At 49.8% G+C, this 11,762-nt stretch overlaps 6 protein-coding genes across 6 annotated transcripts; 2 read left to right on the forward strand and 4 right to left on the reverse strand.

The window, feature by feature from the left end:
- Positions 1-1,273: 1,273 nt before the first annotated feature.
- On the forward strand, positions 1,274-1,739 carry LOC129119147 (histone H4). Its single transcript, XM_054630954.2, has one exon. It carries the CDS (start codon positions 1,305-1,307, stop codon positions 1,614-1,616), a length of 312 nt encoding a protein of 103 aa, XP_054486929.1. The 5' UTR covers positions 1,274-1,304; the 3' UTR covers positions 1,617-1,739.
- A 148-nt stretch (positions 1,740-1,887) lies between these two features.
- LOC129119138 (histone H2B 7) lies at positions 1,888-2,304 on the reverse strand. The gene has a single exon (XM_054630945.2). It carries the CDS (start codon positions 2,266-2,268, stop codon positions 1,888-1,890), a length of 381 nt encoding a protein of 126 aa, XP_054486920.1. The 5' UTR covers positions 2,269-2,304.
- A 425-nt stretch (positions 2,305-2,729) lies between these two features.
- LOC129119146 (histone H4) lies at positions 2,730-3,065 on the reverse strand. Its single transcript, XM_054630953.2, has one exon. It carries the CDS (start codon positions 3,054-3,056, stop codon positions 2,745-2,747), a length of 312 nt encoding a protein of 103 aa, XP_054486928.1. The 5' UTR covers positions 3,057-3,065; the 3' UTR covers positions 2,730-2,744.
- Positions 3,066-5,458: 2,393 nt separating this feature from the next.
- Positions 5,459-6,232, forward strand: LOC129119137 (histone H2B 1/2/3/4/6). The gene has a single exon (XM_077178683.1). The coding sequence runs from the start codon at positions 5,774-5,776 to the stop codon at positions 6,152-6,154; it is 381 nt and encodes a 126-aa protein (XP_077034798.1). The 5' UTR covers positions 5,459-5,773; the 3' UTR covers positions 6,155-6,232.
- Positions 6,233-7,209: 977 nt separating this feature from the next.
- LOC129119136 (histone H1) lies at positions 7,210-8,302 on the reverse strand. Its single transcript, XM_054630944.2, has one exon. It carries the CDS (start codon positions 8,066-8,068, stop codon positions 7,412-7,414), a length of 657 nt encoding a protein of 218 aa, XP_054486919.1. The 5' UTR covers positions 8,069-8,302; the 3' UTR covers positions 7,210-7,411.
- Positions 8,303-9,886: 1,584 nt separating this feature from the next.
- LOC129119140 (histone H2A) lies at positions 9,887-10,639 on the reverse strand. The gene has a single exon (XM_054630947.2). It carries the CDS (start codon positions 10,604-10,606, stop codon positions 10,217-10,219), a length of 390 nt encoding a protein of 129 aa, XP_054486922.1. The 5' UTR covers positions 10,607-10,639; the 3' UTR covers positions 9,887-10,216.
- Between the last annotated feature and the right edge of the window lie 1,123 nt (positions 10,640-11,762).

An 11,762-nucleotide genomic window follows, 5' to 3' on the forward strand; every position in this document is an offset into this window, starting at 1 on the left:
TTTTTTTCTATGTCAACATCCCTCTAGTAACTGTAAAGATTATTTATTATTACCCAAAATCAATAGAAATTTCTGAAAATTTTTTGCTGTTAAAATTAGAAAAGGAAAATGCCAAGTAGCCCCAAATGTTTTTTAATTGTGAAAATGAGTTTAATCTCAATATAAATTAGTTTAATTGTATCTATGTCAGGAAGGAAAAATTTATTTGTTTATGCAATGCTGCCTTAATCCAGGAAACTTAGTAGTACTGGAACATTCATCTGTATTTTAGTGTTGACTGTAAAAATATGAGTAGCATTCCTATTTTAAATAGTGCATGTTTAGCAAGGGGATAACCCAAACATTAGTGAGAGAAACTTGAAATTGTCTTTCATTTCCATTATTGTGTGGTACAAGAACAGGTCTCCTACTTCCCTAGTAGGAAGCATTCCCAGGAAATGCTGTTGCAAGAAATGGCTTCTTCTTTATGGTCTCTTATTTTATAACTCTCTATGCTCTCAGCTTTCCTAGAAATGGTGAAAAATACACTGGATAGGTAAAGGTATGGCATACAAGATGTATGTGTTAGCGCATGTGTGCACTTGTTTTTCCAGGGAAACAAACAAACAAAGCCCGGTAAAACAAACACAGGCCACAGAACTGTTCACTCTTTTATCCTCACTGAGGAAATTCGACATTACATTAAAAAAAAAAAAGGAAAAAAGGAAAAATCTTCTAGCCATGACACGGCTTGAGGATTTCCTTCCCCTGCTGTTTTAAACAAAAAAACGTAGAAAGAAGCTGTAGGTCGCAGACGACAAGGTTGGCAGAGATTATATAAATTCTCCCGAGGAAGGTGTCTATGCAGGGAAATGCTAACAACCAAAAAATCAAAAAGGAACACTTGAAGCAGAAGCCGGGATGAGCGGGCCGAGAGCAGCGGAGAGGCGGGGCGGGAGCGCAGGGCGAGGGCCCGCATTGGCAGGATTTTGCCGCAGACCCGCGGGCAGCGGGGAAGGGAGGCGAAGGGGGCGCCGGAAGAGGGTGCGGCAATCCCGGCTCCTGCTCCGGCGGAGACTCCGAGCTCTGGGGAGCTGCGACCGCGCAAGGGAGCACGGCCGGGCGGGACGGGAGAGCAGCCAAGGGAGGCGAGCGCTGGGAGCGGGAGCGGGAAAGCGCCGCGGTAGCGCCGCGCGGGGGAGGCGGGGCCGGGGGAAAGACCCCGCCTCTTTCGGCAGTCTTCAACCAGGTCGGCTCCCGCGTAATAAAGGGGCGCTAAGGGAGGATGGCAGAGTGTGGTGAACTACTGCACAGAGTGTGTGACCATGTCTGGCCGGGGCAAGGGCGGCAAGGGGCTCGGCAAGGGCGGCGCCAAGCGCCACCGCAAGGTGCTGCGCGACAACATCCAGGGCATCACCAAGCCGGCCATCCGCCGCCTGGCTCGGCGCGGCGGCGTCAAGCGCATCTCGGGGCTGATCTACGAGGAGACGCGCGGCGTGCTCAAGGTCTTCCTGGAGAACGTGATCCGCGACGCCGTCACCTACACGGAGCACGCCAAGAGGAAGACGGTCACGGCCATGGACGTGGTCTACGCCCTCAAGCGCCAGGGTCGCACTCTCTACGGCTTCGGCGGTTAAACTTAACGTAGTTTAACTCCTTGCTTTAAAACACCTAAGGCTCTTTTCAGAGCCACACACAAATTCACAAATGGAGCTTGTAATTACTAAAGTTACTAATACAGAAGAAAGGAGTCCTGCAAAGTTGTGTAATGTTTCGTATCTGTAGTGTTTGTTCCTAAATTCGTAGTACATAATCTACATTAAAAAAAATGCATTTGCAATCCCAGCTCTTATTAGGAACGTGTGGTGGCTCTTAAAAGAGCCGTTTGGTTTATAATTTACTATCCTTTTACTTGGAGCTGGTGTACTTGGTGACAGCCTTGGTGCCCTCGGACACGGCGTGCTTGGCCAGCTCGCCGGGCAGCAGCAGGCGCACGGCCGTCTGGATCTCGCGCGAGGTGATGGTGGAGCGCTTGTTGTAGTGCGCCAGGCGCGAGGCCTCGCCCGCGATGCGCTCGAAGATGTCGTTGACGAAAGAATTCATGATACTCATGGCCTTGGACGAGATGCCCGTGTCGGGGTGCACCTGTTTCAGCACCTTGTAGACGTAGATGGAGTAGCTCTCTTTCCTTGCCCTCTTGCGCTTCTTGTCGCCCTTCTTCTGCGTCTTGGTCACCGCCTTCTTGGAGCCCTTCTTCGGTGCTGGAGCAGATTTCGCCGGCTCAGGCATCCTTAATGTTTTCTTTCACGATCTTCCACGTAGCACAACAACATCGAAAATGGCGCCTGCCCCCCCTATTTATAACGGCGTTATGCAAATTAGAGGATCGTAATTGTTCCATTCCTATTGGAGTAGAAAGCACCAACGTAATGTCAGGCACTTCCGTCCTGTAACCGCCAGAGCTCAGGCGCTGCATTTATACAATCCTTCCGCAGTTAAGGTCCTGGATCTAAAAACAAAAACTCAGCGCGTGATGCAACTGCACTGGGTGGATATTTACTAGCGTGTTCACCACCAATGACTTTAGCCCTATGAAAATTTATAATGTTTTAGGCTCTTACCCTTTTTAGCTTTTTTAAACCCTTGAAAAATCTTATCAACACGAGTAAACGAATTAGTAATCAACAGCTCTTATCGTGAATTTGTGTGTGGCTCTGAAAAGAGCCTTGGTGTTTAAAACAGCATGAGTTAGGACTACGTTAAGTTTAACCGCCGAAGCCGTAGAGAGTGCGACCCTGGCGCTTGAGAGCGTAGACCACATCCATGGCCGTGACCGTCTTCCTCTTGGCGTGCTCCGTGTAGGTGACGGCGTCGCGGATCACGTTCTCCAGGAAGACCTTGAGCACGCCGCGCGTCTCCTCGTAGATCAGCCCCGAGATGCGCTTGACGCCGCCGCGCCGAGCCAGGCGGCGGATGGCCGGCTTGGTGATGCCCTGGATGTTGTCGCGCAGCACCTTGCGGTGGCGCTTGGCGCCGCCCTTGCCGAGCCCCTTGCCGCCCTTGCCCCGGCCAGACATGGTCACACGCTCACAACAGCGAGAGCAATGCACTGCGAAAGGCCCCGCGCTGCTCTATATGGGCGGCGGTCCGACCTGGTTGAGGACTGCAGAGGGGCCGGGCCGGGCTCTGTGCGCGCCCCTCCCCCCGCGGGCCGGGCCTTTGCCGCCATCGCTCCCGGCTCGGGCCCGGCCCCGCCCCCGGAGCTCGAACCCGCCCCCGGAGCCCGAACCCGGCGGGGCCCGGAGCGGATCCCGGCCGGGCTCTCCCCGTGCCCGCCGCGCTCCGCCCGAGGGCTCTCGGTGCCGCTACGGAGCGGGGCCCTGCCGGCCGCGGGGCTGCAGCACAGCCCGGCCCATGGCGGCAGAGCCGCGTCCCGCCCGCGCTGCGCCGCCGCCAGCGAGCCGTGCCCGAAAAAGGGCCCGGCTGAGCAGGGGAGAGAGTGGGCGCTGCGGTACCGCTTCTACGGTAAATGAACCCTTTTCTGCCGAGAGGTCAGAAACGGGAGTAATGTGCTACGCATTTGTTTGCTTGCTTTATTCGATGTCAGGGCAACCCTTTAAAATTTCACCGTGGTTGGAATTATTTTTTGTGTCCCATGTCCTAGACTTAATGATCACATAGCTTTGTTTTGTTTGTGGGTCTGATGTGTTGATGAAGGAGCTGATTTATGCCTCTTTCTGCTATACCTATGACAAAAACCTATACCACTTAATGTGCTTTTAAAAAGTGGCATGTGGTGGTAATTTTCATGCTCTCACTCTTTACTGAAGCTATTGAACTATTCCTTTCACTGTATTTTTTTTTTCTTCATTTAATATTACTTTTTGATCATAAACCGGTATATTTCCTTACTGCTTTCCTACAGCTGCATTCCTTTTAATGAATTCCGCTGTCTTAGTTACCTTTAGTAGTTTTAAGTGTTCATATATTTGGGTGTTCTTTTTTGAAAATGCATGGTTTACTTCCTTCCCCTCCTTGTTCTTTTTTTTTTTTCACCTTGGTCTTTTTTAGTACACTTAAATATTACTGTTGAAATGACATATATATATAATGTTTCTCCAGGGAGTTACAGGGTCTTCAGATGATAACTGCACTCAACAATTTACAAAACTAGAATAAAAAACTTGCAGCTACAGGTGACAAAGTATGGAGCAAATAATACAATTATGCCTAAAATTTCAGTCTCAACAACTGAAAGATCTATAATAGCTGCCCACAGCCTTGCAACTCAGCTTCTCAAATGTGATTCTAAGGTTCCTCATGCACTTTAAAAATTTTCCCAAATAATCCCAACCACAAGACAGATGTGTCTCATCATCAGTAAATTTTCAATTTTCCTTATTGCTAGGTGCTGTCTCCTCTTGATGGCCAAGTGGTTCTTTACCTTTTCCTGGGACTGCTTGGTTCCTTTCTCTGTGTTCCCCATAGAAAATTACACCACACTAAAATAAATTTATGTTCAGAAATTAATCTAAATCTCCAACAAATATCCCTGTTGTGGATGAGAGGCAGCAGGGCTGTGGAGAGAGGGCAGGTATTAAAGCAGAGCAGCAGGATAACCAAGGTAGCATTGAGCTGCACTTTTCAACACTGCTTTGCCTCCCCAGTTTAGGAGAAATGTACAGCAGAAGCACTTTCAAGCAAGCCTTTCTCATGGGAAGGAAAATTATCCCACCCTTTCTCTGTCTGCTTCCCTTCAGACTCCACTACTTTGCAAACAGACCAGAGATCTTTGTGGATCTATGCTTCTGCTCAGCACAGTAAAAAGGAAAAAAGAGCAGAACCAAGACCAGCTTGCTAAGATCTCTTTTTTCACTTGTTCCACATATGTGGCATAAGCCTACAGAAGAAACCTTTCTCCTCTGATACCAGGTAAGTCCAGTCTTAGAACAGTCCCTAAAGTTTCCAAAAGGAAATAAAATCATGTTTTCCTTTTGCACAATGAATTCATATTAACAGGAACACAGCTTGATTTTCTGGTTTGTGATAATTTCAAACTGCAGAATAAAATCCACATCTAATTTTTAGGATTATCATGGTTTTGGCTTAAACATATACTTCCAATATTTATTCCATCTGAGAAGAAATGCAATCACTTAATGTTACAAATTAAATCACAGGTTCCATCTCATTTAAATTGAAGAAAAAGAAACCACACTCTATGGGCCAAAAGGATTAGTTCTAAATACGATTAACAGTGTTCGTATTCCAGACTCCATATCTTTCCTGGTTGCATCTTTTTCTCATTTACATTTATCTCATGGCTGTTACAAATGCAGATTGTTCTATGTAGGTATGCTCCTTCTTGTAGGAAAAAAAAAGAAAAAAAAAAAAACAGTAGCAGAACCCCTCACAAGTTGTTTGTTTCTGGTTTTGCTTTTTTCCTTCCTTACAAATGGCCTTAAGGAGGTTTTGCTGCTCCGAACCCGCTGGCTGCTGGGGGGGCCCCGGGCCGGGGAGAGGCCGCGCCGCAGCGGAGCTTCGGCACCAGGACTGGGATTGAAAGAGCTCATCCTGATTGGCTGATAGCATTCGAAACATCGACCAGTCCTAGCGTGGTGTTTAAAAAGGACCAATGGCAGAGCACTTCGTTCTGCGACTGACGTCACTATCTCATTTGTCCAATGGAAGCGCTGCTTTCTGATACCAGCGATTTGCATAAGGGCCCTATAAATACGGCAGTAATCGCATTAACCAGCACTCTGCTGTGACCGCGCAGTCTGGGAGAGCAGCTATGCCCGAGCCGGCCAAGTCCGCCCCCGCGCCCAAGAAGGGCTCCAAGAAGGCGGTGACCAAGACGCAGAAGAAGGGCGACAAGAAGCGCAAGAAGAGCCGCAAGGAGAGCTACTCTATCTACGTCTACAAGGTGCTGAAGCAGGTGCACCCCGACACGGGCATCTCGTCCAAGGCCATGGGCATCATGAACTCCTTCGTCAACGACATCTTCGAGCGCATCGCGGGCGAGGCCTCGCGCCTGGCGCACTACAACAAGCGCTCCACCATCACCTCGCGCGAGATCCAGACGGCCGTGCGCCTGCTGCTGCCCGGCGAGCTGGCCAAGCACGCCGTGTCCGAGGGCACCAAGGCTGTCACCAAGTACACCAGCTCCAAGTAGGGCGCCTCGGACCGTCACTCTCAACCCAAAGGCTCTTTTAAGAGCCACCAATATTTTCAATAAAAGGGCTGAATCAGTGCTTTTAGTGGGGAGGTATGTAAATAGCTTAACATTTGCACGTTAATTTCTAGATCATGTGGTTCTCTAGCAAGTTTTATTATACCTACTAAATTTTTAAGAAGCTTACCTTGTCTATGCGCGGTATTATAAACTCCCTTTTTCAAAACTCCTAATCCGGTTCCTCCTAAAAAGGGATTTTAAAGCAGCAACAACTCGTCCAATTCCAAGTCCCGTGGGGAAAGTGAAATTGTTTAAATTTTCTAAGGGTTAAAAGCTTTTTACTCAAAACATGTAGCACATACTTTAAATGCACTAAAGCAGTTAAACAAAAAAAAAAAAGGTTTTTTCTATTTTGGCGGCTTAATTCAGAGACGGGTCTGTCTACGTAGTAGGATTAGATTTTCTCAACCGCGGCGTTTCGGGCTTAAAACACCCATGTCCCAGAGTCACGCAGGAGATAACTACCGAGGAAAGGGCTCTCAGTGATTTACTGCAGGATTTAAAGAGAGCCGGGAGAACCAGAGCGTGGGGCGCAGCCCTTCCTGCCCCGCCGCGCCGCTGCGGCACTGGAGCTCCGCTGCAGCTGCCGCCGGACGGGGCCGTGGCACGGCCCGCACGTTCCCCGTCCCTGCTCCGATCCCCTGCCCGCCTTTCCCAGCCCCCCCGGCTGGGAGGGAAGGAGGGAGGGAGCGAGGGCCGATGCGGCTCCGTGCGTCACCGTCCGGCCGGGCTGGGGCTCGGCCGCGGGGGGGTCAGGGCCCCGGAGGGCGGAGCGGCGGGAAGGCGGCGCGGGCCCAATCGCGGCCCAACGCGGCACTTTCAAACTGCCCCGGGCACCGGAGCAAAGGGCGCTCGCCGCTCCGCCGACACCGCCTCCCTTCGCTCCGGGCGGCGCTGGGCAGTGAGCAGGGGCGGGGCGGGCACAGCTGTTATCGCAGCGCTCCCAAACTGCACCCAGGGACACGCTTCCTTTTAAAGGGAGCCCTAATCGCCCACGCAGGCGCTACCGAGCGCCCTCGCACCCAAAATCTGAACTTTATTAACGCCCTGTAAACTCCCACCAAAATCTTTAAGTGATTTGGGGTTGCTGGTTTAAGACCGTAGTGTTTCAGTTCTTTTTAAGAGTAAGTGGGTGGCTCTTAAAAGAGCCTTTGGGTTTATTTAGATGAGTAGACTCTCAAATTTCTCTCAGGCACCTTACTTCTTTTTGGGCGCCGCCTTCTTCGCCTTGGCCGCTTTGGGTTTGGCTGCCTTGGGCTTGGCCGCTTTGGGCTTCACGGCCTTTGCCTTAGCCGGGCTCTTGGCCGCCTTCTTGGGGCGCCCGGCCTTGGCGGCTTTCTTGGGGCTCTTCGCTGCTTTCTTGGCCGCGGCGGCCGCCGGCTTCTTCGCCTTCTTGGGGCTTTTCTTCACCGCCGCCGCTTTCTTGGGCTTCTTGGCAGCGCTGGCGGGCTTCTTGGCCGCCGGCTTCTTGGGCTTGGCTGCGGGCTTCTTCTTAGTCGCCTTTTCTTTTGTCTCCCCTGGCTTCTTGTTCAGCTTGAAGGAGCCGGAGGCGCCGGTGCCCTTGGTCTGCACCAGGGTGCCCTTGCTGACGAGGCTCTTGAGCCCCAGCTTGATGCGGCTGTTGTTCTTCTCCACATCGTAGCCGCCGGCGGCCAGCGCCTTCTTGAGCGCGGCGAGCGAGAGCCCCTTGCGCTCCTTGGAGGCGGACACGGCCTTGGTGATCAGCTCGGTGACGCTGGGCCCCGCGGGCTTGCGGGCTTTGGAGCCGCTCGCCGCCTTCTTCGGCTTCTTGGCGGCGGCCTTGGCGCCGGGAGCGGAGACGGCGGGAGCGGCGACGGGCGCGGTCTCGGACATGGTGCCGGCCGGGTCCGGAGCCGGGCAGAGCACTGGGCCTGCAGCGAGTCGGCGGCCTGGCTTTTATAGAGCGAGCCGCGCGCTGATTGGCGCGCTGCAGGGCCCGCCCCGCCGCCCGGCTGGAAGGTGCCTTCGCCCCGCTCGGTTTGTGTTTCTTAGGAGCCAAAAAGGGCCCTTTTTAGCGGAATTTCCGCCACCGACCCCCCCCCAGTTCGCAGCGGCGTGGAGAAGAAAGACTCTTGTTCCCCTCGGCCGAGTTTCCTTTCGAAGAGGCAACGGGTGAGCTAAAAAAGAGGCGATAAACACTGAGTCCTGGACCTGAACAGACCTCCGGAGACAGAAACTTTTGTTTTTCCTTCTAAATAAAATCCGCGATGTGGGGAACTAGATTTCCAAAGTAATTAATTAATGTTCTTTAAAGGGTCTTCTCTTAATCTGAACTGAAAAGGAGGGATTTAGATCGATATTTTAGTCGCAATTTGATTTCAAAGAGGAGTAAGTAACACAGGCTCATCCTGAGCACTGAATATGGATTAGAAATTAGCTCCTTTGTCCAAAATCATTTACCTCTTTCAAAATAATTAAGAGAAATTAAATTAGTGCGTTATGCAGCAGGACCAGGAGCAGGTTAAAGTCCCGTGAAGGGCTCTTTGTCCCACCGAAGGTGACTTTTTACAGCACAGCAGTTTGTGCTGTGTTGCTCAGTGTACACAATGCAGACATGGTTCCCTCGTCCTCTGCTACAGAAATACTCACTTTCTTAATAAATTAGGTGACATAAAAACTTAACACGGCCAATTTTTGTTAATAATAACAACCAGTGCCCTATCATTTCATAGTATATCAGTTTTTTTATTTTGATACAGCTGGATTGGCAAAAATCTGAGTCATCATTGTTTAAGGAGACACTGCTGCAGCTGATTTTCCCATTACTTGAACAAATTAAAACTTGTTCAAGTGATCAGTTAGGATTCCTCTTTCACAGCAATTTCCTAAATATTCCATTTTCTTACTGTTCAATGTCTGATCCCTACATTGGAATTAATACTAAAAATGCCATGTCTTGATGTATCTGCTACACTGGAACAGCTGGCTGCTAAGCAAGAAGGGGGACAGTCTTCAGAAGCACTTTTCCAAGACCAAGCTTCAATTAAAAATAAATACACATTGTTTTTCAGAGTACAAAGCATTAAAAGAAGTATTCTCTGACATGTTTATTAGTGCTTATAACCCATTGTTTTGACAAAGGCCTGTAAACTCCTTTTTCCCTCCTGATATTGTAACTGTTGGTGATACTAAAATTCTGGACAGTGTTACGATTTCAAGTAATTTATGCTTTCAAATGGATAATTATTAAAATATGTTTTTTGATTGATAATAGCAGATTTTTGGTTTCTATTTCAACATATTTATGGTTTATATTTAGCACTATGTAGAAGATAGACTCAAAACTGGCAACAGTCCTTTTCACCTCAGATTGCCTGGGTCTTGTGATGAACAATTATTCTCAAACTCCTTCAGATTTGAAGCAGAAAATGGGGTCAGCAGCTCAAAGATTTTTAATAAGAAGTAAGGATTAGTAACTCAGAATGCCTTTTAATACAAAACAACAACAGCAAAACCAAATTAAAAAAAAAAAGAAACAAAAAAAAACAACTCCCAACAACATATGTAGGTCTAAAAGTTGTTTGGAGGGGACAGGGCTGTTTTTAAAGACATCATTGAATTATCTGAACTTCACAGAGGGCCGAGCTGCAAAAGGAGAGACACGATGTGGGTGGGGGTTCTTTCCTACAGTCTTAACAAACTTTCTAACCCCCATCAGCACAAAATGATTTATTTTACTACACAGTAGATTTTTCAAAGTTTTGATATTAATTTAAGAGTCCAGATACAAAGTATTCGGGGCGGTTTGGTTGGGGACTTTTTTCCAAGAGCTGGAATTAAAAGGATTTGGGGCGTTTAAAGGGGGAGGAGGGGGGGGAATTGCTCGTTTCAGTTATATTTTAGGTTTTTTGAGAAGGGGAGGGGAAGTGTTTAATTGGGGTTTTTTTGCTAGGATATACAGCTCCTTTTATGAGGAAGTGGGTGGCTCTGAAAAGAGCCTTTGGGTTACTTTTGAGGTTGGGATCGCTCCTCGGACTTGTTTCACTTGCTTTTCGCCTTGTGGCTGTCGGTCTTCTTGGGCAGCAGCACGGCCTGGATGTTGGGCAGCACGCCGCCCTGCGCGATCGTCACCTTGCCCAGCAGCTTGTTGAGCTCCTCGTCGTTGCGGATGGCGAGCTGCAGGTGGCGGGGGATGATGCGCGTCTTCTTGTTGTCGCGGGCCGCGTTGCCCGCCAGCTCCAGGATCTCGGCCGTCAGGTACTCCAGCACGGCCGCCAGGTACACCGGCGCGCCGGCGCCCACGCGCTCCGCGTAGTTGCCCTTGCGCAGCAGCCGGTGCACGCGGCCCACGGGGAACTGCAGCCCGGCCCGCGACGAGCGCGACTTGGCCTTGGCCCGCGCCTTGCCGCCCTGCTTCCCGCGCCCGGACATGGCTCCCGCTGCCGCCGCTCCGACACCGCCACCGCCCGAGCCGAGTGACGCGGTCACGTGCCTCCGCGCCCCGTGCGCGGCCGCTTTTATAGCTCCTGCGCGCGCCCCGCCGGCTCGCTGATTGGCTGCGGCGCGCTCCGGCTCGCTCCGACCAATGGCGCCGCGGATCCAAATTCGGCCAATGGGAGCCGCCGGCGGCCGCGCCCGCGGAGCCGCCCCCGCTGCCGGCCCCGGCCCCGCTCCGGGAGCGAGGGCAGCGCCGGGGAAACGCCTCCCGGCCGCCCGGCCCAGGAGAGCACGGGAGCACAGCCGCCTCCCCGGAACCCCGCTCCGTGCCAGGGCTGTCGGTTCAGAAATAATCCTGTATTTTAAAGGGCTACTTTAAAAATGTGTTACTGTTATGATAAAGGAGCTTTACTTTCAGTGGGAGCATTTACACCCCAGCACTACTGATAGGTGTATAAACTAGGCAGGAAGACATAACACAAGACGTTTCTCTGATTCTACAGATCAATTACTTCAGTCTTGCTGCAATCACTCACATTGGTGTTTTTAAACTGAATTATCTGCCTCCAGGCTGAATCTTCTCAACTTTGGTAAACATAACTGATGTTGTCAGCTAACTTCCACAACAGAAGTTGTTTAATAAAGAAAGAATTTCGTGATTCAAGAACTGTGTAAAGTTACATCACACAGTATGCATTAGGTGGGCGGGTTCATGTAAATTTTACATGTTCTCAGTACAGAGAACCGCCGTGCAAACATTTTTGATTGTCTCCAGAGTTTGTGAAAACAGATTCAAAGTTTTCAAGTGTAAGTTTGATCAGCTAATAACTTTGTCTCCTTAAAGCAGATTTCACCTCAAAACATGGTGCATTCAGCTTAGCCTGAAACTTACAGCCAGCTAAATGTATTGTTTGAGGTATCTGTTAGTCTGCTATCCTAATATCAACCACTACTAAAATTATGTCAGTCAATCTTCTAACATTAAAATTGTTTACTAATTTTTACTTAAGGTAGCCTGTCCATGATGCACCCAGTAGTTATCTGAGGCTTGATATGAAGCAAGCCTCCCAGTCAAGAGTATATAAAATAATTTGTTTTGTAATTATTAGTAGTATATCAGGACTTAAGTTTATACTACCAATAAAGATTA

Source organism: Agelaius phoeniceus, chromosome 5 (assembly GCF_051311805.1).
Source record: "Agelaius phoeniceus isolate bAgePho1 chromosome 5, bAgePho1.hap1, whole genome shotgun sequence".
In the NCBI taxonomy this organism is placed as follows: domain Eukaryota; kingdom Metazoa; phylum Chordata; class Aves; order Passeriformes; family Icteridae; genus Agelaius; species Agelaius phoeniceus.

Coding starts and splice junctions, on each gene's coding strand:
- LOC129119137 (XM_077178683.1), top strand. CDS start 5,774: ATGCCCGAGCCGGCCAAGTCCGCCCCCGCGCCCAAGAAGGGCTCCAAG.
- LOC129119136 (XM_054630944.2), bottom strand. CDS start 8,068: ATGTCCGAGACCGCGCCCGTCGCCGCTCCCGCCGTCTCCGCTCCCGGC.
- LOC129119140 (XM_054630947.2), bottom strand. CDS start 10,606: ATGTCCGGGCGCGGGAAGCAGGGCGGCAAGGCGCGGGCCAAGGCCAAG.
- LOC129119138 (XM_054630945.2), bottom strand. CDS start 2,268: ATGCCTGAGCCGGCGAAATCTGCTCCAGCACCGAAGAAGGGCTCCAAG.
- LOC129119147 (XM_054630954.2), top strand. CDS start 1,305: ATGTCTGGCCGGGGCAAGGGCGGCAAGGGGCTCGGCAAGGGCGGCGCC.
- LOC129119146 (XM_054630953.2), bottom strand. CDS start 3,056: ATGTCTGGCCGGGGCAAGGGCGGCAAGGGGCTCGGCAAGGGCGGCGCC.